The 25,591-nt window shown below is 38.7% G+C and overlaps 1 protein-coding gene across 7 annotated transcripts in view; it reads right to left on the reverse strand.

Moving 5' to 3' along the window:
- The window catches only part of UIMC1 (ubiquitin interaction motif containing 1), a 115,824-nt gene that overhangs the window by 43,825 nt on the left and 46,408 nt on the right, over nt 1-25,591 (reverse strand). For 5 of the 7 annotated variants that reach the window (XM_008958133.6, XM_055113044.3, XM_003806848.7 and 2 more), the window contains 7 exons: nt 23,844-23,928; nt 17,637-17,761; nt 16,499-16,604; nt 15,453-16,189; nt 7,834-7,895; nt 5,698-5,774; nt 1,244-1,347 (listed from right to left, as the gene is read on the reverse strand). In XM_008958133.6, coding sequence (XP_008956381.1) covers nt 1,244-1,347; nt 5,698-5,774; nt 7,834-7,895; nt 15,453-16,189; nt 16,499-16,604; nt 17,637-17,761; nt 23,844-23,928 — 1,296 coding nt within the window. The remainder of the gene's footprint in view (nt 1-1,243; nt 1,348-5,697; nt 5,775-7,833; nt 7,896-15,452; nt 16,190-16,498; nt 16,605-17,636; nt 17,762-23,843; nt 23,929-25,591) is intronic. The other 2 variants (XM_063604303.1, XM_063604302.1) reach the window with 1 other exon arrangement.

Below are 25,591 nucleotides of genomic sequence, written 5' to 3' on the forward strand. Positions count from 1 at the left end.
CGCACCACCACGCCCAGCTAATTTTTGTATTTTTAGTAGAGACATGGTTTCACCATGTTGGCCAGGATGGTCTCAATCTCTTGACCTCGTGATCCACCTGCCTCAGCCCCCCAAAGTGCTCGGATTACAGGCATGAGCCACTGCGCCCGGCCAAAAAGGAACCTTTCTTAAAGTCCGCAGGATAAGAAAGTATACACCAATGTAACCAAAATCTTTATTTCTACTGAGGAATTTGGCTAACTCTCAGGTTGCTTGTGACAGCAACAGATTTTTAAGATTTAAAAATTTTTAAAGGAATTCCAGGTAAACTGTTTTGTTAGACTCAACATTAAAAATACACACTGAGGACCGGGCGCGGTGGCTCACGCCTGTAATCCCAGCACTTTGGGAGGCTAAGGTGGGCAGATCACTTGAGGTCAGGAGTTCAATACCAGCCTGGCCAACGTGGTGAAACCCCGTCTCTACTAAAAATATAAAAATTAGCTGAGCGTGGTGTCGTGCACCTGTAATCCCAGCTACTCGGGTGGCTGAGGCAGGAGAAACACTTGGACCAGGAAGGCAGAGGTTGCAGTGAGCCGAGATCGTGCCACTGCCACTGCAGCCTGGGCAACAGAGTGAAACTCCATCCCAAAAAAAAGGAAAAAAAAAAAAAAGAAAAGGAAAAATATACACACCGAGAATCTTAATCAGAAGTATGAACCTGTATCAATCAGCTTTATGGTTACTGCCAGATATGTAAAGTGAGGAAAGGTAATGATGCAAATAGATTTATTTTATCAGACAGCTATCTTGACTTTGCATTTCTGATCAAATTAGGGCTGAAAGTTATGTATACATCATAATATAAATATAGTAATTTTTTCCAAGACTGTTTGTCTCTGTTACTTATTGGTACATAATAAAAAATGCCCTATAACTTTGGATTCAAACCCGTGTTCAAATTATATTTCTACCATTATTAGTAGTATGATTTAGAGCAAATTAAACATCCTAAGCCTCCGTTTCCCCATCTCTAATAGAAATAATAATGTATACAAAAGTACTCAAGAAATGGTAACTACTGTTATTTTTAGAAACAATGCTGAACTAATCTTAACTATAAAAATCTCTCTCTGACATAAGGGCCCCCAAAACGAAAACCCCCTGCCACCTAAATCTTTTCAGCCAATATCAACGTTGCATCAGAGAGAGGACTGCCAACGGAAAGAAACCACTGAGAAAAAATATAGAGGAAAATATTCACCTCCTTATCTGCCATTATTATTCTGACTCCATCCAAGATCTCTCTGCTACCCGGAGAGACTTCTCTTTCAAGGTCAAAAGTTTCAGAGGAACTTAGCTGTGTCTCTGTAATTTAAAAAAGTTAAAATCCCATTAATTTTCATTTTGTGTTTTCATAATTAAAAAAACAAACATGCCTATTTTCACCTAAAGTTTAGGATATGACAATACTGTGGTGGCAATATATTAATAGATCTAGTTTGTTTCTTCTTAAAGCTTTACTGAGGCATAATTTACAAATAACAGAATTCATACATTTTCAGTATACAGTTTAATGTGTTTTGACAAATGTATACCATTTATATACTACCATTTATACCATGTAACCTCTACGATAATCAAGATATAAAACATTTCCAACACCCCAAGAAGTTCTCTGTACCCCTCTGCAGTCAATCTCCTACCTCTTTGGTCACTGCAATGAACTCTTTATAATGACCAGTTTACTTTATGTTCCTATAATTTTGTCTGTCATATAAATAGAATCACATGTCTTTTGTGTCCAGCTTCTTTTACTTAGTATAATGTGTCTGAGATGGACCCATGTCGTCACATAATATCAATAGTTCATACTTTTTGCTGCTGAGTAGCATTCCATTGTATAGATATATCACAATTTGTTTATTCATTGACCAACTGATCAACAGGCTTATTTCCACTGTAATTCTAGTTTTAAAGTATACTGATTTGACAGAAAACAAGAACCTGCCAATGTTAGTGCTGAGGTTAAAGAGATGATTAGCAAAAACAGAAATTGGGACCAGAAATAGAATATACATTCTAGACAAAGATATGTCTTTCTTTAATATATTCTTTAAGCAGCATCTATTAATTCAACAAATAATTGAACATCAAGTCCCAGGCATTATACTCGCTATCAGTAATATGAAAATCTAAGACGGGGTCCCTTGTAGTCTAGTTCAGGGGCCAGAAAACTAGATACAGCTCATGGGCCAAATCCTGTCAGCCGCCTATTTTTCTAAGTAAGGTTTTATTGGAACACAGCCATGCTCATTCATCTATGTACTGTCTATGGCTGTTTTTGCACTAAAATGGCAGAACCAAATAGCCTCAACAGACTATATGGCCCACAGGGCCTAAAATATTTCCTATCTAGTCTTTTATTTTTAAAAAGTTTGGCTGGGCACAGTCACTCATGCCTGCAATCCCAATGCTTTGGGAAGACAAGGCGGGAGGATCACTTGAGGTCAGGAGTTCAAGGTTGTAATGAGCTATGATCACACCACTGCACTCCAGCCTGAGTTACAGAGTGAGACCCTGTCTCACACACAAAAAAAAAAGTTTGCCAACTTCTGCTGTAGACACATATCACTTAATATAACAACAACAAAAAAATAGTAATTATCTTTCAAAACCACCAATGTATCTGGAAAAGAAACATTACAGACTGAATGTTTGTGTACCTCCCAAACTTCGTATGTTGAAATCCCAACCCCTAATGTGATAATATTAGGAAATGTGACCTTTGGAAGGTAATTAGGTCATGAACATCTCAAAAGAATGGGATTAGTGCCCTTTTATAAGGGACCCCAGAGAGCTCTCTCACCCTCTTTCCACCATGTAAGGACACAGCGGGAAGTTGTCTAGCTCTCACCAGACACTGAATCTGCCAACTCCTTGATCTTGGACTCTCCAGCCCCCAAAACTGTGAGAAATAAATTTATGTTGCTTATAACCCACTCAGTCTAGAGCATTTTGTTACAGAAACCCAAACTAAAACCAGAAATTTATTTCAGAATGCAAATCCAGTAAGTTCTCTGTTATCTGACACTATACCTGTTGTACCTCTAATTAGCACTTTGCTTCACAAAACAATAAATGGCCAATGTCAGGCAAATAGGGCATCTGCAAGTTTCTAATGTATCTTCTGAATCATTAAGAAAGGATTAAATACATTTCTAGAATTAACTATATTTTAATACATCACAAATTTTTTTGAAAACTGGACACACACACACACACCTTATTGGAAAAAGGCTTACAGCACATAAACTTCAAAATCCTGTCAACTTTCCCTAAAGGTATTTTCAAAAAGATATTCAGCATATTTAAAAGTAAGAACCATTCACTGCTTAGATTACTGCAATAATAAAAAGTCTTCAATTATGCTTTCTGTGAATGGCTGAAATGTCCAACTAAGAGGGCATTAGCTTCTCAGAAATAAGCAATGCTGGAAGCATGCAAAATGTAGGCATAAGGCTATAATCCTGCTTCTTCAACTAAGTGAGTAACACTAAAAAGATATTGTAATCTTAAATATTAGACTCCTGAACTGTCAGAAATATGAAACAAAAGTAAACAGGTAACAGACTACTACACTAAATATGTGTTTCACCCATTTGGAACAAATTTTTTCAGATAATTTATATATATAACTTCTAAATTATATATTTAAAAAGAAACCCAGGAGTTTGGCTTCATGGTGAAGTAGTTATACTTTCTTAGCAAAAGGAACATTAATGTAATGAATACCTTTTGCAATCTCATTTAGAAGTGGTTTATGTCAGCAAACAGTTGGACTTAACTAGCAGGCTAATGACAGCAAGTCATGATCATAAAAGCTATCTAACCTCAGTATGAAGGGCCTGCTTTTCCCTCTCATTAACTAGGCCTTTCAAGATCAATATATTTGCAGGTTCCTCCTGCAAGATCCCATGGTGATGTCACACGCCATCATCCTAAACAGACTGAGTGATTTCCTTCTAGGAAGTCAGTAGTCCCAGACAGAGGGGGAAAGCTTTCTTTTCACAAAGGTAGCACAGTATTCTTGAGTGCTCCTGCCAAAATCTGAGCACTCGGTAGTGTAGTCTCTTAGTGGGTATTGTTAGGCAGTAATCCAAACACATTTCAAATGAATTAAGGAGCCACTTTCAATAAAAACCAACATAGGCTGAGCACGATGGTTCATGCCTAATCCCCAGCACTTTAGGAAGCCAAAGCGGGAGGATTACTTGAGCTCAGGAGTTTAAGGTCAGCCTGAGAAACACACCAAGACCTCGTCTCTACTAAAAAATAATAATAATAATAATTTTTAAAATTAGTTAGGTGTGGTGGCACATGCCTGTAGTCCTAGCTACTCGGGAGGCTGAGGAGTGAGGATCATTTGAGCCAAGGAGTTCAAGGTTACAGTCAGCGAGCCATGACTGCGCCACTGCACTCCAGCCTGGGCAAAACTCTGTCTCAAAAAAAAAAAAGAAAAGAAAAAAGCCAACATAGTTCAATTTTTAAAATAAATAAAGACCTTTATGATAGACTGCCAGATGTTTAAAAATATTTATAGGTCTTTCCTAGATTACATGCAAACTAAGTTTGAGTCTCTGTGGAAAAACATTGAAGGAAACCAAAATAAGAAAACTATGATTATTTCTAATCCTTATAGGCTATACAAGACCTGAGGGAAAACCAGATGTGACTTAGGGCAACATCTGTATACTTGCTGTTCAAAGTTAAACATCAGTAGGAAGTCCCTCAATCTCACAGGAATGAGGCTAATGATCTTTTCAGAAAAGCCAGAAAGGAAAATATAGTCTAAAACAAATTCCTTAGAAAGTAGTGGTTCATATCACAAAATAATGCTTCATATTATACAATGATTCAGGAGTTTCTTAGATGGTAAGTATCTTAGTTCATTTTACATTATTTTGTATATCTAAATCTATCCACGTGCAACTCTGAATGAGCATCTCTTCTGCCTAAAACAAAGTACCTATCTTTTAATTTTTACAATTAACAAAAAGCAAACTAAAGCACTTAACGAGGTTAAGCATCTTAGTAATCTAAGATTAAAAATAATGACAGAACATGCACAAAACTCAATTTCTGAACCTCCTATGCAGTAAGACCCCAACAAATGGCAATATAAAAACTAACTACTAAAAGGCTGTGAAGTCCAGGCACAGTGGCTCACATCTGTAATCCTAGCACTTTGGGAGGCCAAGGAGGGAGAACTTAAGCCCCGAAGTTCAAGGCTGCAGTGAGCTATGATTGCACCACCGCACTCCAGGCTGGCTGACAAAATAATTTAAAACAATTTAATTTAAAATAATTTAAACAAATTAAATAACAAAAGGCTCTGAATGTACAGTTAAGCAAATGCTATTCCTGATGCTTTGCTGCCATCTCTGATGAGGCCTGTAAACAATCAAGAAGACAAAAAAGTCATGTTAATTTCAAAACTAAATTACCCCTAAGGAGAGAAAAGATTGAGAATAAAAGCCAATGGCCATTAAAAACACCTATATGTGTATACGTATACGAGTGTTGAGACATGTACATACACGTATCAATTACATACAAACCTCCAGAGAGTAGGTTTGAAGAGTCAGAGGAAAATTAATAGGCATGAAAAGGTAAATAGGTATCAGAAATTCAGTAAAATCACAGTGGGGTACTTACCAGGACAAACAGTGATTTCTTCTGTAGAACTCTCTGGCATAAGGACTAAGCTTCCCTTACTGGTCAAAGCAGCAACACTGAAAGAGAACCAAATCCCAAATGAATTCCCAGTAAAATAAATCAGAACATAGAGCCAAAAGCAATGGTGAGTCACTCACAAAGCCACAGGTAATCACAGATACTTGCTGCCTAATACCACAAAAGCACAACAGGAAAGCAAGGAATCAGTACTGAAAACTCTAGGCCAGAAATATGGAAAATAAATATGCTTACAACTTCAGTTCCAGTGAAATCACTGAATGAAAACAAATTCCCTTTTGGAGTTTTCACAAAGGAAGGTTGAAGGGTAAGAACTGTCTGTGAATATCAGAGAAGGCAAAAACTCCACTCCAATATAAGGATGTCAAAGGTGTTTTATAGCCTCCATCTCCGCCTTCTGAAGGCTAGAGATTTGTAAACTGACAAGAGAAGACACAGAGAGTCTTCTGACAACACACTTTCTCCTCCTTTTGCAGTTAAATCTCCTCTTTATCTCAAGATGTTGCTTTCCATGCAACAAAAATAAAAAACAATTCCAAACTGCCCTACAGCAAAAATCTGCCCACATAAATTGAATCTCTTTTCTAACAAAAACTTAATTATGAATGGCTTCCTTCATCCAACCTTCTGGTTTTCCCTGACTGCTCATGGAGTGCAATCTCTTCCTGACATAGGAACACATGGCTGATCTGAGCATCTGAGCTAGCCCCCTCATGCTTCACAGGGCTTTACGATTAGTTTGATCAAGTATGCAAGAGGATGCTTGAAAACAAAAATCCTCACATCAACCAAGAACCACAGAGAAGACAGAATAGCTACAACTGAACTCATGATAAATAACTAAATCCTGATAGAAAACCACAAGTGATTTCTCTCTAAATAAAACATCTCATAGCATTTGTTATAAACCCCAGCCAGACAGAGTTTACTCTGCATGTAACATTAGTGCTCTATTCAAAGGGTCCATCACAAAACAATTTTCTGACATTTATAAAATGGGCTAATCAATTTGAAGTCAAACCACATTGCCTGCGATTCCAACTCTCTCCTGGTGACAAAGTGTATAATCATTTATTAAAACCTACATCTGCTCTGCACAAGGCTCACCACAATAAAGCAGAGAGGCCTACAGGGAGTAAAGGCATACTCTGTTAAAACCACTTCCAAAACTGTCTTAACAGCAGGAAAATCAAACCAAAGCCATATTCTTTAGCCCAGGAAGGAATACCAAGTACTATCAACCAGAAGCCTAAGAAAGACCACCACCTTGACTACAGCAAATGGCAAGTGGGCTTCAACTCTCATATGGGAGAACAGTCATGCAGTTCAAAATTAAGCTCTTGAGAAAGTCTCAAAACTCAACTACTAGATAAAAAGGGCAAGTGGAAAGTAACTGGAAGCATGATCCAGTTAATAGTGCAGTTTATAATTAATCAACTGCTATCTATTATTAAAGTAAGAAGACTTAGAAGGTAAGCCCATCAATCAATCAGCAAGAACAATGGAGGAGGTAATGCAAATACCATCCTTTACAGGAGACAGGAGGCACAAACGGATTAAAAGTGGCACAGGACAGACAGTGAGAGTGATACAGGTCCTGTGTGGCCTGAATAATACGAAGACTTTGAAGAGGATGTTAAGTCTCAAGAGTAAATTTAAAAGATGTATAAGGTTTAGATATACAGATAAAATAAGCATAAGCAGAGTTGGGGAAAAGAGAGAAAGGGGCTAAGAATAGAAGGACTATAAAGAAATCAGTCTAGAGCCTTCAAATTGGCATAGAAAAGTAGTGTAATTAGTTAAGAGAATTGCAGGATGTGACCGCTTTTCAGAAATAATGTAAATGAGATTTATGCCAAGATAGCTGGCCTGGACAAGATGACCTCTAGGATCTCTTCCAGCTCTTAATATTCTGGGCTTCTATGAGATGCACATCTGAGAACTTAGAGATACTAATAAAATTTCTCCTAGTCTTCACTTATAAAAGAGCTAAAAGTTCTCTGGCAAGCTGTCCACGTACAGTCTCACTCATGTGGTTCATCTCCCTTATGCTGGCAACCATCAGAGGAGAATGCATAGCAACATATAATCTCTCACCTTTGTGAAGCAGGTACAGAGTTTCCCTCTTCAGAAGTTTCTTCAACAATCCCTTGGGAAGACTGCAAAGAAATACGTAGTATCTTAAATATACAGGCACAGGTGAACTGGCTTCTCTTCCTTTTTTAAAAAAATTTAATTGTTCAATGTTCTCCCTCAACAATTAACAATAAGAAGAAAATATTTTCCATAAGCCAGTAAGTGTCAGTAAAACAAGCACATCCTGTAAAGTCAGAAGACTGGTATTTAAATCAGAACTAAATCACTTACTAACTTTGTGATTGGGTAAATGACATCTGAATCTCTTTCCTCATCTTAAAATGGGTATTAACAATTGCCTCACAGAGTGTTGTGAAAATTAAACAAGATAATGTACACAATGCACTTCATAACATGCAAGACCTGTATCAATATTAATTGGTAAGTCAAATGAATTATGATTTCAGAAAAACAATCAAAAAGTTTGCATGGGGGAAAGGAAAATATAGAGAAAAGTTCAATTGTCAAAGGAAATACTGAGTTGAGATAAACACTGCAATCTATGATCTTTGAGAAAAACCAAGCCATAACATAGGACATCTAAAGGGAAGGTTACAAAGATTCTTTTTGCTACAAATCTGCCACTATGGTTTTTGTATCTGGCTACAGGATTATCTTTTCAGAAATGTAATGAATAGGGACTACATAAGCAAAGATTATTTTCATTGATTCAAAAATTATTTTCATTGATTAATGGTAGAGTTGATGCAAATACCAACTCATTAAACATACATGCACAGAAGATCACAGAAAAAGCAGCTACTGCTGCCTTAGGCAGACTTCTGAGGAAGTGCCTGGGCTGTGAGGCTTCTTCCACTAGACATAAAGCTACCAGCTGAAGTTTTCAAGGTTTCCTAATAAGATATGAATAACCTAAACAAGTTAGGCATCTCTTTATGAATCTCGCTACCATTCAGGTAAATGATGAAATACACTTAAAAATCAGGAATAGTTGAGTTTTCAGTCAAAAGGAAAGTTGTACAATAATAGGGAATATAGTCATTATGAAAAACAAGACTTAACCAAACTACCAAAGGACTAAAATACAACAGCAATAAATACTTAACCTGTCTCTTCCTTTGAACTCAGGGGTGACAAGGTTTTTATTGAACTCTCAGAAAGAAAGAAAGAAAGAAAGAAAGAAAGAAAGAAAGAAAGAAAGAAAGAAAGAAAGAAAGAAAGAAAGAAAGAAAGAGAGAAAGAAAGAGAAAGAGAATGCTGACACCTAGTGTCCATTTAACAGAATTTTATGACTAGCCTTGGTCTTTAGATGCAATCAAAGCACTAGTAAGTTAGTTACAAGGCACCTCCATCTCTGCCTTAGGCTAAAGCATATCTCAAACCTTCTCAGTGTAATTGTTTAAAAAAATTATTGTGCTTTGGCCAGGCGCGGTGGCTCACGCCTGTAATCCCAGCACTTTGGGAGGCCAAGGTGGGCGGATCACCTGAGGTCAGGAGTTCAAGACCAGCCTGACCAACATGGAGAAATCCCGTCTCTACTAAAAATACAAAATTAGCCAGGCATGGTGGCTCACGCCTCTAATCCCAGCTACTTGGGAGGCTGAGACAGGAGAATCACTTGAACCCAAAAGATAGAGGTTGCAGTGAGCCGAGATCGTGCTATTGCACTCCAGCCTGGATGACAAGAGTGAAAACTCTGTCTCAAACAAACAAAATTACTGTGCTTCTATTCAGTGCCAGGCCTGTGCTAATCACTTTACATTCCTTATCTCCTTTAATTCTCACAAGCAACTTAAGAAGCAAAAACCATTAAATTATTTTAAAAATAAGTGAAACTTCGAGAGGTTAAATAATTTGCCTTAAGTCATATAGTTGGTCAAAATCATAGAGCTGAGACTTGCCTGACTCTAAAATCCACACGCTAAAAACTATTATATTGCTTACTCAGATGATCCTCTTCCTAATCATTTCAATGTAGAATCCCAAGAACGTCTTCATTTCAATACATTATTTTAATTTAGAAATTTATACCTCAATGGCAGTAATCTGAACATAAAGTGAGGTTCTTCCAGAATATGAACACAGGATAGCAAAATAAGCAAATAAAATTTAGACTACCAAATGTAATCAAGGTGAACATGAAAGCATGGCAGAAATAAAAATTTAAGGAAGCTATGGCCTAATCAAGACATCTTCCTGGAGAAACAATATGTTAATAAGGAAGGGATGGTTTGCATTGAATCTTAAAAAAAATTCAAAGAATTATTATCAAAGGGTATTTTTAATACTTAAAAGTGAAAATGGGGCTGGGCAGAGTGGCTCACATCTGTAACCCCAGAACTTTGGGAGGCCAAGGGGGGCGGATGCCTTGAGGCCAGTAGTTCAAGACCAGACTGGCCAACATCGTGAAACCCCATCTCTACAAAAAATACAAAAATTAGCCAGGCATGGTGGTGCGTGCCTGTGACCCCAGCTACTCGGGAGGCTGAAGCAGGAGAATCACTTGAACCCGGGAGGTGGAGGTTGCAGTGAGCTGAGATCGTGTCACTGCACTCCAGCCTGGGTGACAGAGTGAAACTCCATCTTTAAAAAAAAAAAAGGGAAAATGAATAGATAAATCATCTGGTCATCACAGAAATGTCCTCTATTGTGTGACACTGGTAGTTTATTAGGTTTTTCCACAGACTAGTTGAACCATCCCTTAAAAATTCCATTTTCTGATTATTTCAACCCTCCAGATACTGTCATTCTAGAAGACAGTAGATACAGGTCTGAGTATTCTGGTCACTGAAAATGTCTCTATTCCATAATAAATTAATAGATTGTCATTTTGTATACATACATCAGCGTGAAGTTTGGCAAATCAAAGTCAGTTCTCACAACCCCACACAATCTGGTCATTTCTGATTAAAAAAAAAAAATTCCAATATCTGGACTGAAAAATTAAGTATCAGATTCTGAAAAGCAGTAACCACATTAACATACTACCCCTTCCAACTCCTTGCCATAATGCTCTCAAGGTGATCTACAGGCCTTCATTAGCAACTTTATCTTGTCTCAGTGATGCCAAAAACCAGTTATCATCTGATTCTAAAGCTTTAATAACCTTAATATAGACTAAGTTATGTGCCCCAAAGTGAATGTTTTTCTGAGTCCCTATTTTTGAGACTCTCTTGCTATCCCTATCAACCAAGAAGTCTCAAATACAGGCAGCTCCACCAAAGCTGTGTTCAATAGAAAATGTTTAACAAACGAATTCTTTCTACCCACATTTCCTGAAAGCAAAAGATTGAGAGGTAAAATTACAATCATAGGACCTTCATTATTTGCCTATAAAATTAGTTGAAGTTTGTTTTTTAAAGGTACAATTATTTGTTGGCAAGGCTTCAGTGAACTAGATATTCTCATACATTGCCAAATGGAGAGAACACAAATTGTAACAGCCTTTCTGACAAGCAATTTGGCAATAAATATCAAGTCTTTTTGTTCATAATTCTTTAACCCATCATTTTTATGGCTCATGACTAAGTACACTGATGAGGAATAAAGTAAAGTTTCATATAGAAAGATATCACAACTGAAATATCCAGCAATAGAAAAATGTTTAAAATATTATGGTAAATTCATAAACTGGAATATAATATAGCCATTAAAAGTGAAATATATAATTTAACATGAGAAAATGTTTACATGATATTAAAGATACAAAAATAATATGATCTGAACCATACAAAAAATAGGTAATATTCTTTAAACTTTTCAGCATTTTTTAACATCTCCAAGTGATTTTTTTATTAAAGTTAATGTCTATACGCTTACTAGGTTGTCTGCCTTGTCTGCTTTCACTGAGGACTGTCCCTCACCCCTCCCATTCCCATTAGCAGTGGGCTTACAGCCAATTTGACAAGTAACCTCCGTCAAGCCACAGCTGACTGGGCTACTGACACCAAATGGGCCATAAATCCTTTCCTGAAAATTTAAAATTTGAATTGGGAGAGATTAAGTCTCCTGTAACCCATAATAAGTTTGAGAGCTATAGAATCAGTGTCTTCAACCTACACCTGAAAAACAAAAGCAAAAGAGTGCCAAGTCTGCAGGGAGAAAAATGAAGCAGACACAATATAACCATGAGATACAGAAAAATCAGATGCCCAGTACCTTCTTTGGGCCTGGTTATAGTTCTATTTTAAAACTTCTGAGGCCAGGCGCGGTGGCTCATGCCTGTAATCCCAGCACTTTGGGAGGCCAAGGTGGGTGGATCACAAGGTCAGGAGATCGAGACCATCCTGGCTAACATAGTGAAAACCCTTCTCTATTAAAAATACATAAAAAATTAGGCGGGTGTGGTGGCGGGCACCTGTAGTCCCAGCTACTCAGGAGGCTGAGGCAGGAGAATGGCGTGAACCCGGGAGGTGGAGCTTGCAGTGAGCCAAGACTATGCCACTGCACTCCAGCCTGCGCAACAGAGCGAGACTCCATCTCAAAAAAAAAAAAAAACTTCTGAGATACCTCGTTTCCTTATAAAGTCCTCTTTTATTTTTTTTATTTTTATTTATTTATTTTAGTAGACACAAGGTCTCACTAAGTTGCCTGGGTTGGTCTCAAACTCCCAGGCTCAAATGAATTCTCCTGCTTCAGCTTCCCAAAATGCTGAGATTATAGGCATTAGCCATTCTGCCTAGCCAAGTCCTCTTTTTAATTAAGCTAGCTTAATTCAGTTTACTGTAGCAAATAGTATTAACTGATAATACTACCTGTAGTATTTGGCGGTCTGGTCATGAAGTTAAGAGTCAAAGAACTTCAATCTAATTAAGACCATCCACTAGATTTTGACTTCTTCCAGGCTACTGCAAAGGCAGTACTTTCAAACTTGACACAACACAGAACTTGACACAATTCTATGATCTAGAGCTCTGGCCCCTGGGATCTTTCAAGCTAACAACTTGAATTACGATAAATCACTAAGTGTCACTCTTTGGAGTTAATGTTAATTTTAAGAAGCAGCATCTCCAAATTGGAAAGAACAAACTAAACATTTATCATAAGCATCATGTAACTTTCCTTTGGAAAAGAAACCAGTCACTAAAATAACTATTTCTTAAAAATGCCTTCTTTGCTGATATACCTTCAGAAAAAAAATTTCTTTAAATAAAAATGCCTTCTCTTCCTAGACAACAATCTTTCCAGAATGTGAATGAAGATGGTTACTAGGAAATAATGATTCCTAGAGGCATCTCCCCAGTGAATGACCTTTGATCCCTTAGAGAGAATTACCAGTTGTTCAGTGCCTATGCTATGCATTGCAGTAGACATTTTACACAAATTCACTTTAATCATTAAAATAACTGTCGAAAGATAGGAATTGTTATTCCCACTGTATAGACGTGAAACTGGGATTCAAAGAGGTTAAGTGACTTGCTCAAAAACACACAAATTACTTAAACACAAAAATCAGAACTCAACTCCAAATCCATGTTCTCTATTCTATGAAGCTCCTCAAAGTTACCATTTCTTGAACCTTTATCATAACACAAGAAAGACAGAATAACATAATAGTAAAACAAAACCAAAAGTCAAAGTCTGGTAACAGAAATAGCAAGAAAAAACAGTATAGTCATAAAACAGAATACTCTTTAAAATTACAATTTATATATAAAGAGTTTATATTATTGCTTTTATAATATTCAAAGGGAAAAATAAGATATAAGCTTTCATACACAATATAATCTAGCTACGTCAAAAAGAGCAAACTAAAAGTACGAAGATGAAGATTGGTTTCAATAAATTATTCAAAACCACTACAAGCAAAATAATAAATATACACCATTATGTAATGGGAAAAAATAACTGGGAAACTATCCATACTTCATATCACAAAGGACTACTTTCTCTACTATATAAAGGGTATCCACAAACCAATAGATTATCAAAAGAAAAAATGATCATAAGATCTAACAGACAGAAAAGGAAATACAAATGGGTCTTAGACATGTGAGAAAAAAGTTCAGCCTCACAAATAGTAAGAGATATGCAAATTAAGACTACACTGAGACGCCATTTTTCATCTCTCAGACTGGCAAAGATCAAGAAGTCTGACAATACTGCATTACTGTGGGTATGGAGAAACTAGTATTCATACACTGCCAGTGGGAATGTAAATGTATATGATCTCTATGGAGGGCAATTTGGCAACAGCTAATGAAATTATAAATACATTTTTTGGTCCACCAATTACAGCTACAGAAAATTATCATATAATACAAATATCTTCCATGTTGATGAAATGTCTTCTGGACATTTTACTATCTGTAACAGTAAACTCTGACTAATCCACACATGGTATTTTTCACATCCAAAAAAAAAAAAACAGATGAAGAAATTCTTTATATACTGTTATGTAATGATCTCATTAGGATATTAAATGAAAAAAGTAGAAAATAATGTGTAAATCATTTGTGTAAAAGAAGGCAGGGAAAAGAAAATGTATTCTGCTTGTACCAGATAAAGTATCTTGGAAGGATACACTAGAACTAGTAACACAAATTTGAGTCCAGAGAGGGGAACTGGCTGGCTGGGTGATAGGGAGAAAAGTTAAAACTTTTTACTTATATATTTTTGAATTTCGAGCCGTGTGAATATTGTTACCTATTCAAAAATTTAACCTTTCAGAAATAATAATAATTTTTAGACCAGGCGTGTTGGCTCATGCCTACATTGCCAACACTTCAGGAGAACAAGGTAGGTGGATGGCTTGAGTACAGGAGTTCGAGACCAGCCTGGGCAACAATGTGAAACTCAATCTCTACAAAAAATATAAAAATTAGCTCAGCGTAGTAGCGTGCACCTATGGTCCCAGCTATTGCGACAGGCTGAGGTTGGGGAATCGCTTGATCCCAGAGGTGGAGGCTGCAGGGACCCAAGATGGCATCGGTGCACTCTAGCCTGGGTGACAGAGCGAGACCTTGTCTTTAAAAAAAAAAAAAAAATTTAAACAAAAAATAAATTATGGTTTATCTATGGTAGAATAAGTCATCTATTAAGAAATGATCTAAGATAAACTATAAAGTAGGGAGAGGAACAAAACTTAACACAGAAGAGTCTTCATTTTGTTCAAAAAATTTTTTCATGTATTTTTGTATGCATAGAAATGATGATTGGCCAGGTGTGGTGGCTCACGCCTGTAATCCCAACACTTTGGGAGGCCGAGGCATGCAGATCACAAGGTCAGGAGTTCAAGACCAGCCTAGCCAACATGGTAAAACCCCGTCTCTACTAAAAGTACAAAAATTAGCAGGGCGTAATGGCAAGCACTTGTAATCCCAGCTACTTGGGAGGCTGAGGCAGGAGAACTGCTTGAACCCGGGAGGTGGAGATTGCAGTGAGCCGAAGATCGCGCCATTGCACTCCAGCCTGGGCGACAGAGCGAGACTCCAACTCAAAAAAAAAAAAATGGTAGTTTTTTTCTTCTTCATACTCTCCTGTACTTTCCTAATTTTCTATAGTGAATATGTATTACTTTAATAATCAAGGAGGGGAAGACCACAAAAATAACAGCTAAAATAATCCTAGTTTTAATCTGTGAATAAATCATCCTTAATTACAGCATCACTGACCCTTACCTGACCATGACTGGTTGTTGGTTCTTCCTCCAACAAAAGTTTCTCTTTCAAGCTTTTAATTGAGCTTTCCTGGAAATCCTTGGTTTTTGAGTGCCAGTCAGATGCCCTAGACTCCTGCCTCTCCTCTTTGTCTTCATCTCCCATATCTTCTGAGATGCATTCATTTTTTTCACTAGCCTGCTCTCCTTGGCCACATTCATTCTGGATCAGAGAAGGAGGTCTAGGTAACACTGGTTCCCCAAAACCTTTTTTTTTTAGGAGCTGCCTCTGAGCCATTTTCAGGCTCTTTTGATAAACCTCCAACTGGCAGAGAATGACCTTGGTATACTGGTTAGGGTCTACTCCATCAGGGCAGAATGGAATACCCCAGAAGTAGTTCACAGTGCCCCCAGTGTCCTGGAGACCTTTGGCATCTGCTAGGGTAGGTAGACAGTGCCTAGATGTGTCCCCGCTACCCTGGACAGCTTTGAGAAAAGCAGAACCCCTCCCAGTACTTTCCTGTGGCTTCCCACACTGTGTGTGCTCAGCCAAGTGGCCAGTACATCTGTCAAAAGATTTAACGTTCACATTCTCAAACACTGGCTGGCTTGACTGGTCCCAGCTTCCTGAGCTGCCAGAGACCGGCTCCTCTTCAGTTTTTTCAGTGTGGTCCCAAGGCTCCTCTCTTTCCTCAGCCTCGTTTCCCTGACTGATATGTGAGCCTTTAAACAGTGATGGAGGTACCAGCTGCCATATGCCTGTAGGTATTTGAGAAAAAGTAGGGCTAAGGACAAACTTTTTTATTAAGAGGGCTTGGTAAGCTATCACTTACCAAGAATTACATAATATGGGTAAGAAAGGCTCTTCTTTGGGTTTAACCAAATGTTGGTTTTTCCTTGGAGATAAAAGTATGCCGGATATTCTTATGATCTCAACTACTTCCTGATTTAACTTCTTTATTATCACCAAAAGGATCTGGGGTATTTCCGTATATCTACTCTCAGCATGAGATCCCTGTGGTACAGTTATACTTGATGAATGGAAGGAGTCAGAACAGGGAGACATGCCTTCAGTGAGCCCAGAGTCTGTGGTTTTCTCTTGGTGGGACTGGGAAGACGGTCCAGTGGCCAGAGGTCGAGATCTGGTAGCGGAAGCATCAGAAGGCCGGCAACTCTGAAACAAGTGATCCCATACCAGACCAGGTTTATTATTAAAATAACTATATATGAAGGGTCACAGGAAGGACAAAATGGGAGGCCACCATTCATAAGACTTTCTCTTTCTAAAACGTAAATGGCTCAATTTAATTTCACAGCATATGCTGAATGTCTATGTGCAAAGTGTTGTACTAGATCACTATACTAAACCCTTTTTTAAAACAGGGAGGCAAATGGCATAAAAAGATGGTTCAGGACCTGCCACTGGCAAGTATCCTTCACATTTAAAATCATTTCAGGCTGGGCGAGGTGGCTAATGCTTGTAATTCCAGCACTTTGGGAGGCCGAGGCAGGCAGATCACCTGAGGTCAGGAGTTCCAGACCAGCCTGGCCAACATGGTGAAACCCAGTCTCTACTGAAAATACAAAAAATTAGCTGGGTGTGGTGGTGGGCGCTTATAATCCCAGCTACTTGGGAGGCTAAGGCAGGAGAATTGCTTGAACCCAGGAGGCGGAGTTTGCAGTGAGCCGAGATTGTGCCACTGCACTCCAGCCTGGGCAATAGAGTGAGACTCCATCTCAAAAAAAAAAAAAAAAAAATTCAGTTGTGCATATTCAAATGACAATTTAACTTTATTTCATTATTTTTTTAAAACTGCCCATTCTTTCTTCCCATAATCCACCTCTAGTTCTCATTCCCTTTGCTCTCCCACAAAACTAGAGAAGTTTAGCATCTTATCTTGCTGCCTTCTGGGTTCTTGGTATTCAGTAAGTCTTTTCAGAAGCTGTCAACTTATGATAATTCTTTCAACCATGAACTAAAAAATCCATGGGGTGCAAGAAAACTCTTTCATACAGAATTAACAAAATACTTCAAATTGGGTTAACCAACAATTCAACACAGACTTTAAAAAATTACTATGGGAATTTTTGTTAGGTGAAAACCCTATAAATGACTACAGCTAGTTCCTAATGCAACTACAACACCACAGAAGTCGAAAATATAGCTGATCAATCTCCACAAACTTTTGCAACATGGCATATTTACATTCAGGCTTTCAGCAATGGCTTTCCTCAAGAGCTCCTCTTCTTCCTCCTCCTGGCTGTTCACCTCCCTAGCTTCCTGCTCACTCATTTTGAGAGCCAGAGCAAACTGTTCTTCTTCTGTCATCTCTGTAAGAGGATAGGGAAAGAGAAGGAGGAACACCACAACCACTGAATAATCATGGAGGCAAGAAAGAGAATTATTAAACTTTTCAACTGAAGACACTACCAGACCACTTAGTACAATTTTATAATCTTGTAAATGAGGAAAACCCCAGAAGGTAAGGTGTTGGCCAAGATAATTAGCAGCAGTTACAACAAGAATCCTGGGTTAACTAGGCTGTAAGCTCCCATGAAGGCAGAGTTTTTACCTACACTGTTCACTGTTATACCCCCAGCACATAAAAAAGTGCAGGGCACATGGTACGTAATAAATATTTGCTAAATGAATAAACAGAGGAATTAATGCCCACTCCAGAGCTTTTTGCTAAATATCGCAACGCTTTATGCTCAACATTTAGCCAGAACAATTTTACTCTTCAGAATCCTCTGATTTACCCAATAGAAAAGAACATCCCTAGTGACAAGAATGTGGTCTCCAGACACCATTTTTCATTTAAAAGGAACCGGGGTACACTGAAGAAATGGCTGGGTCCCAAGTCCAAAGCATGAAATGAACAAGATGAGCTAGAATATTTGTCACTGTATTAGACACTACTAGACACTATTAAGCAAAGACTCTATTAGACACTACTAGAGTCATATAGAAAGAACTTAGGAGCCAATTAAATAAAGTCCTCACTGGCCAAAAATGGAACTGAAGCATCAATAAAGATAATGAATGCAATGCATTAAATCACATCAAATATATTTAAATCTGTAAGTTAAGGCCAGGCGTGGTGGCTCATGCCTGTAATCCCACCACTGTGGGAGGCCAAGGTAGGAGGATCATGTGAGGTCGGGAATTCGAGACCATCACGGACAACATGGTGAAACCCTGTCTCTACTAAAAATACAAAAATTAGCCAGGCATGGTGGTGGGTGCCTGTAATCCCAGCTACTTGGGAAGCTGAGGGAGGAGAATCACTTGAACCTGGGAGGCGGAGGTTGCAATGAGCTGAAACCATGCCATTGCACTCCACCCTAGGTGACAAAAGCAAGACTCCATCTCAAAAAAACCAAAAACAAAAACAACTGTAAGTTCATACTAATATTTTTAAAAAATACATAGACTAACCAGTCACTACTGAAGAATGTCAGTGAATCCACTATTTGAAAACTGATAAAATAATAGAATTGCTTTTATCCTACTTTTTCTACACGAGCTATACTACTGGGTAACCAAGCAGACTAAAAGCTCCTCTTTATAGAATTATTACAGGCCAGGCGCGGTGGCTCATGCCTGTAATCCCAGCACTTTGGGAGGCCAAGGCAGGCGGATCATGAGATCAGGAGATCGAGACCATCCTGGCTAACATGGTGAAACCCCATCTCTACTAAAAATACAAAAAATTAGCTGGGCATGATGGCGGGCACCTGTAGTCCCAGCTACTCGGGAGGCTGAGGCAGGAGAATGGCATGAACCTGGGAGGCGGAGCTTGCAGTGAGCCGAGATCGTGCCACTGCACTCCAGCCTGGGTAACAGAGCGAGATTCCGTCTTAAAAAAAAAAAAGAAAAAAAAAAAAACCTATCGAATTATTACAGCTAAAAAACGTAAAAGAAATGACAGAATTAGAATATGACCATTTTGGATAATGTTTATGGAGGGGGATTTGGTAATGTCTAACAAACTACATAAAGTTACCCTTTAACCTAGCAGTCTCACTTCTAGCAACTTACCCTAAAAATGCACTTCCAATTAAAAGGAGTATATATGCACATTTTTCATTGCAGCAATGTTCAAATTTGCCAAACACTGGAATCTATTTAATAACCATAAACTGTGGTACACACACATACAGATATAAAAAAGAACAAGGAATATATCTATGGACTGGGAATAATATGATTTCAAGGATATGTTATTAAGTAAAACATAAAGTACAAAATAATTTATGGATAATATGCTACCTTTCACGTAAGAAAAGAGAAATAAGAAAATATACATACACCTATTTATTTGTACAGTGTCACATAAGAAGGATAAACCAGAAATAGGCTGGGCATGATGGCTCACACCTGTAATCCCAGCACTATGGGAGATCAAAGCACGCAGATCACCTGAGGTCAGGAGTTCAAGACCAGCCTGGACAACGTGGCGAAAGCCTGTCTCTGCTAAAAATATAAAAATTAGCCGGACATGGTGGCATGCACTTGTAGCCCCAGCTACTCTGAAGACTGAGACAGAAGAATCCCTTGAACCCAGGAGGCAAGCCAAGATCACGTCACTGTACTCCAGCCTGAGTGACAGAGAGATTCTCTGGTCTCACAAAAAAAAAAAAAAGAAAGAAAGGAAGATAAACCAGAAACTAATACAAACGATTACCTACCAGTGGTTGAGAACACAGTGAAAGGGACAAGGGAGGAAATGACACTTCTTTGACTATACCTTTTTGTATAACTTTGACTTATGGAATCACAAAAATCTTAAATATTTTTTAGTAATATGAAATCAACAAGTACAGGGGATCACTAAAATTGAATCCAAATATAAAAAATGCACCCAACTGAATTTGAAATGACCTTAATGAAAATGAAAACATATCAGAATCTGTAGGATGCAACAAAAGCCACATTCATAGGGAAATTTATAGTCTTCCATGTTCGTATAAGGCAAAATTTTAAAATCAGTAATCCAAGTTTCCCACCTTAAAATGCTAGAATATAAACAGTAAAATTAACCCAAGTAATAGAAAGAAAAAAATTTAAAGAACAGAAAGAAATCAATAAAATGAAAGATGGGCATACAACGGAGAAAAAATTAAACAAAAAATCAATTCTGGCCGGGCGCAGTGGCTCACGCCTGTAATCCCAGCACTTTGGGAGGCTGAGGCAGGCGGATCACGAGGTCAGGAGGTCAAGACCATCCTGGCTAACACGGTGAAACCCCGTCTCTACTAAAAAAATACAAAAAATCAGCCGGGCATGGTGGTGAGCGCCTATAGTCCCAGCTACTCACGAGGCTGAGGCAGGAGAATGGCGTGAACCCTGGAGGCAGAGCTTGCAGTGAGCAGAGATGCGCCACTGCACTCCAGCCTAGGCAACAGAGCAAGACTCCGTCTCAAAAAAAAAAAAAAATCAATTCTACAAAAAGGTCAATAAAATGCATAAACCTCAGCCAGGAGCGGTGACTCATGCCTGTAATCCCAGCACTTTGGGAGGCCAAGCCAGGCAGATCACCTGAGGTCAGGAGTTTGAAACCAGCCTGGCCAACATGGTGAAACCTCATCTCTACTAAAAATACAAAAATTAGCTGGGCGTGGTGGTGGGCGCCTGTAATCCCAGCTACTCGGGAGGTTGAGGTAGGAGAATTGCTTAAACCCGGGAGGCGGAGGTTGCAGTGAGCCAAGATCGTGCAACTGCACTCTAACCTGGGCGACAGAACAAGACTCCATCTCAAAAAATTAAAAAATTAAAAAATTAAAATGCATAAACCTCTTAACTGCTCAAGAACAAAAACACAACACCAATTAACAGTACCGACAATAAAAGAGGAAACAAGATTATAAATTCTACAGTCACTAAAAGAATAAATAAGGGAATACTATGAATGATTTTATACCAGTAAGTGTGGCAACTTTTTTTTTTTTTGAAATGGCGTCTCTCTCTGTTGCCCATGCTGGAGTGCAGTGGCGTGATCTCGGCTCACTGCAACCTCTGCCTCCCAGGTTCAAGCGATACTCCTCCCTCAGCCTCCCAAGTAGTTGGGATTATAGGTGCCTGCCACCAGGCCCGGCTAATTTTTGTATTTTTAGTAGAGACGGGGTTTCACCATGTTGGCCAGGCTGGTCTCAAACTCCTGACCTCAGGTGATCCACCCGCCTCGGCCTCCCAAAGTGCTGGGATCACAGGCATGAGCCACTGGGCATGGCCAAGTCTGGCAACTTCTATCATGCATTCTCAACAAAAGTGATACCATCCCCAAGTGGACAAAAATTGGTTCTTGGAGGCAAAAATAAAATAAAATAAAACTCTTTTTATATATAAAATACAGACATACAATCAGTACATAAACAGAATACAAAGCTTATCTGTGGTATTAAAAACATCATGGGGATGGCAGTGGTTAGAGGGAAAAACAGTCTAAAAAGGCACCTCAGGAGAGTAATAATGAAAAACAGGGCCAGGTACAGTGGCTCAAGCCTGTAATTGCTCAAGTCCAGGTGGTCGAGGCTGCAGTGAGCCAAGATCACATCAATGCATTCCAGCATAGGTGACAAAGTGAGACCCTGTCTCAAAAAAAAAAAAAAAGAAAAGAAAAAAATAAATTTTAAAAAATAGCTGGGTGTAGTGATGCACACCTACAGTCTCAGCTACTCAGGAGGCAGAGGTGGGAAGATCACTTAAGCCCAGCAGTTCCAGACCAGCCTGGGCAACACAGTGAGATCTTGTCTCTACAAATAATAAAAAACTAGCTGGATGTGGTGGCATACACCTGTGGTCCTAGCTACTTGGGAAGCTGAGATGGGAGGATCACTTGAGCCCAGGAGGCAGAGGTTGTAGTGAGCCACTGCATTCCAACCTGGACAATAGAGGGAGACCCTGTCTCAAAAAGAAAGAAAAAAAAATTAGCTGGGTATGGTGATGCATGCCTGTTAGTCCCAGCTATTCAGGAGGCTAAAGCTAGAGGATCACTTGAGCCTAGGAGGTTGAGGCTACAGTGCTGCAGTCACACCACTATATTCCAGCCTGGGTGACAGAGTAGGACCCTGCCTCAAAAAACAGTAGTAATAAACAAATAATAAAATTAAATTTATATAGGAATGCAAAGGACCCAAATTAAAACAATTTTTAAAATAAAGTTGGAAGAATTATACTACCTGATTTTAAGACATTATAAAGCTACATTAACCAAGACAGTGTGGTATGGCATAATGACAAACATAAATAAATGGAAAAGAACAGAAAATTCAGAAATAGACCCATGCACTGATTTTCAACACAAGGAAAGGACAGTCTTTCCAGCAAATGGTACAAGAATGATTGGATATCCATATGGAAAAAAAATGAACCTTAACTCTTACCTTGCACCATATACAAAAACTCAAAATAGATCAGAAATCTAAATGCTAAAGCTAAAACTATAAAATTTCCAGAAGAAAACAGGTGGAAATCTTCATAACCTTAGCGTAGTCAAAGATTTCTTAGGACATAGAAAGAAAAAAAACCATAAAAGAGAAAAAAATGGACCACATCAAAGTTTAAAACTTCTGTTCTAGCCAGGCATGGTGGCTCATGCCTATAATCCCAGCACTTTGGAAGGCTGAGGCGGGTGGATCGCTTGAGGTCAGGAGCTGGAGACTAGCCTGGCAAACATTAGCAGAGTGTAGTGGCATGTGCCTGTAGGCCCAGCTACTCAGGAGGCTGAGGTGGGAGAATCGTTATGAACCCGGGAGGCAGAGGTTGCAGTGAGCCAAGATCACGCCAGCACACACAGCCTGGGCGACAGAGCACGATGCTCCGTCTCAAAAAACAAAAATAAAAAGGAATCATAAAAACAGATTTTGCTGCTCTGTAAGATTCAGAATGGGGGCTAACTGGTGGCTGTCACCTGTAATCCCAACACTGGGAGACCCAAGCTGGAGGATTGCTTGAGGCCAGGAGTTTGAGATGAGCCTGGACAACACAGCAGGACCCTGAGTTAAAAAAAAAATTAAAATTAGCCAGGCGTCGTGGGGCATAGTTGGGAAGCTGAGGCAGGAGAATCACTTGAGCCAATGAGTTCAAGGCTGCAGTTAGCTATGATCATACCATACCCCTACACTTAAGCCTGGGTGACAGAGTGAGATCCTGTCTCTAAAAAAAAAATAAATTTAAAAAAATTTTTTTAAAGATTCAGAATGACCACTTCTGGCTTCCACTTAAGATATGGGAAACTGAAAAAAGTTATTGTTCCAATCCTTACAACAATAGCAACAAAAACTGATAAATTCACAACTTTTCTTGAATCTGTCAGAGAGCTAAGAATGCAACATAATCAACTAGTCCAAAACGTATCAGTTCTATGACTATTACAATTCCCAAACCATTATCAACAAAATGAAAACATACGTGCAATTTTTCTTTTGGCCAAACACTTTGCTCTATTCGACTGTTTTGTCTTCGTTTTCTGCAATCCATTTTCCTCCTTTGGTTCCTGTTGCAAAACAAGAAATATGATCAGTGTGGCTGCCACTAAAAGTAGTGATTTCTCTCTCTTCTACCTCCCCTATGGCTAAGAGAGGCCTCTGAGGAATTGGTGATTGTTATAAATATGCACATAAAACATTAGAAGATCCTTTTCAGTACAAAAGGGAAAACATAAGATCTAGAACCAATAAAAACCGTAAGAACAAAAACGTGATATATTGGCATTATTATCTGTCATATAAACAGTCAGACAAAAACTAGTCTATCTCTAAAATACCAGTAAGCATCACCAAAGATCAGAGTAGCTTGATTGAAGATATGAAAAAACAATAATAATGTTTAAACTCAGCGTGTATTCATTTATTTTAAATCACTCTTTGGACAATGGATAGTAAAGGAAAGGAAAAAGAGGGTAAATGAAAAATCCTATAGAAGCAAAAGAGAACCAAATACACCAACCCTACACCCCACCCTAAAATTTAATAAGAAACACAAACAAAATAATCAAGAAAACAAAAAATAAAATAGAGAAAGAAATAAAAGGCCAGGCACAGTGGCTCATGCCCGTAATCCCAGCACTGTGGGAGGCTGAAGTGGGAGAATCGCTTGAGGCCAGTTCAAAACCAGCCTGGGCAATGTAGAGAGATCCTGTCCTTAACCCCCCTACCAAAAAAATTTATTTTTTTTTAAATTAAAAAGAATTTTTTTTTTTTAAATTAGCCAGGCATGGTCCTAGCTACTCAGGAGGCTGGAGCAGATGGATCGCTTGAACCCAAGACTTCCAGGCTGCAGCAAGCTAAGATCGCACCACGATATTCCAGCCTGGAAGACAAAGCAACATCCTCATCTCTAAAAATAAATAAATAAAAATAAAACTGGGCAAAGGGTTTGAAAATAATTTCTCTGAAGATGAAGATATAGAAATGTCCAAGAAGTACATGAAAAGATGCCCAATATCATTAGTCATCAGGGAAATACAAGTCAAAACCACAATAAGGTATCACTTCACACCCACTAGGATAATTAAAATAATTTTTGTTTCAAATAAGAAAATAAGCATTGGCAAGGATTACAAAAACCGGAACCCTAGTACACTGTTGGTGGGAATATAAAACAGTGCCCCCATTGCGGAAAAAAAAGAAATGAGGTACTGATACACACTACGAAATGAATATACCTTGAAAATATATAATTGAAAGAAGTCAGACAAAAGGCCACATATATTGTATAATTCCATTTATAAGATATGTCCAGAATGGGCAAATCCATATAGAAAGTAGATTAGTGGTTGTCAAGGGCTAGGGGTTTGGGGGAAAATGGAGAGTAACTGCTAATGAAAATGGGTTTTTTCTGGGAGTAATGAAAATGTTCTAGGCCCCTGCTACTGGGCCATGGAGACTGGCACAGTATAGTGTGGTGTGAGGCTCACGAGGGCAGTGGCCATGGAGGGTAGAAAATGTTCTAAAAGTAACTGTGGGCCAGGCACAGTGGCTCACGCCTGTAATCCCAGCACTTTCAGAGGCCCAAGCGGGCGGATCACCTGAGGTCAGGAGTTCGAGACCAGCCTGGCCAACATGGTGAAACCCAATTTCTACTAAAAATACAAAAATTTGCCAGGCGTGGTGGCATATGCCTGTAATCCCAGCTACTCAGGAGACTGAGGCATGAGA

The sequence above is a fragment of the Pan paniscus genome, chromosome 4 (assembly GCF_029289425.2).
Source record: "Pan paniscus chromosome 4, NHGRI_mPanPan1-v2.0_pri, whole genome shotgun sequence".
In the NCBI taxonomy this organism is placed as follows: domain Eukaryota; kingdom Metazoa; phylum Chordata; class Mammalia; order Primates; family Hominidae; genus Pan; species Pan paniscus.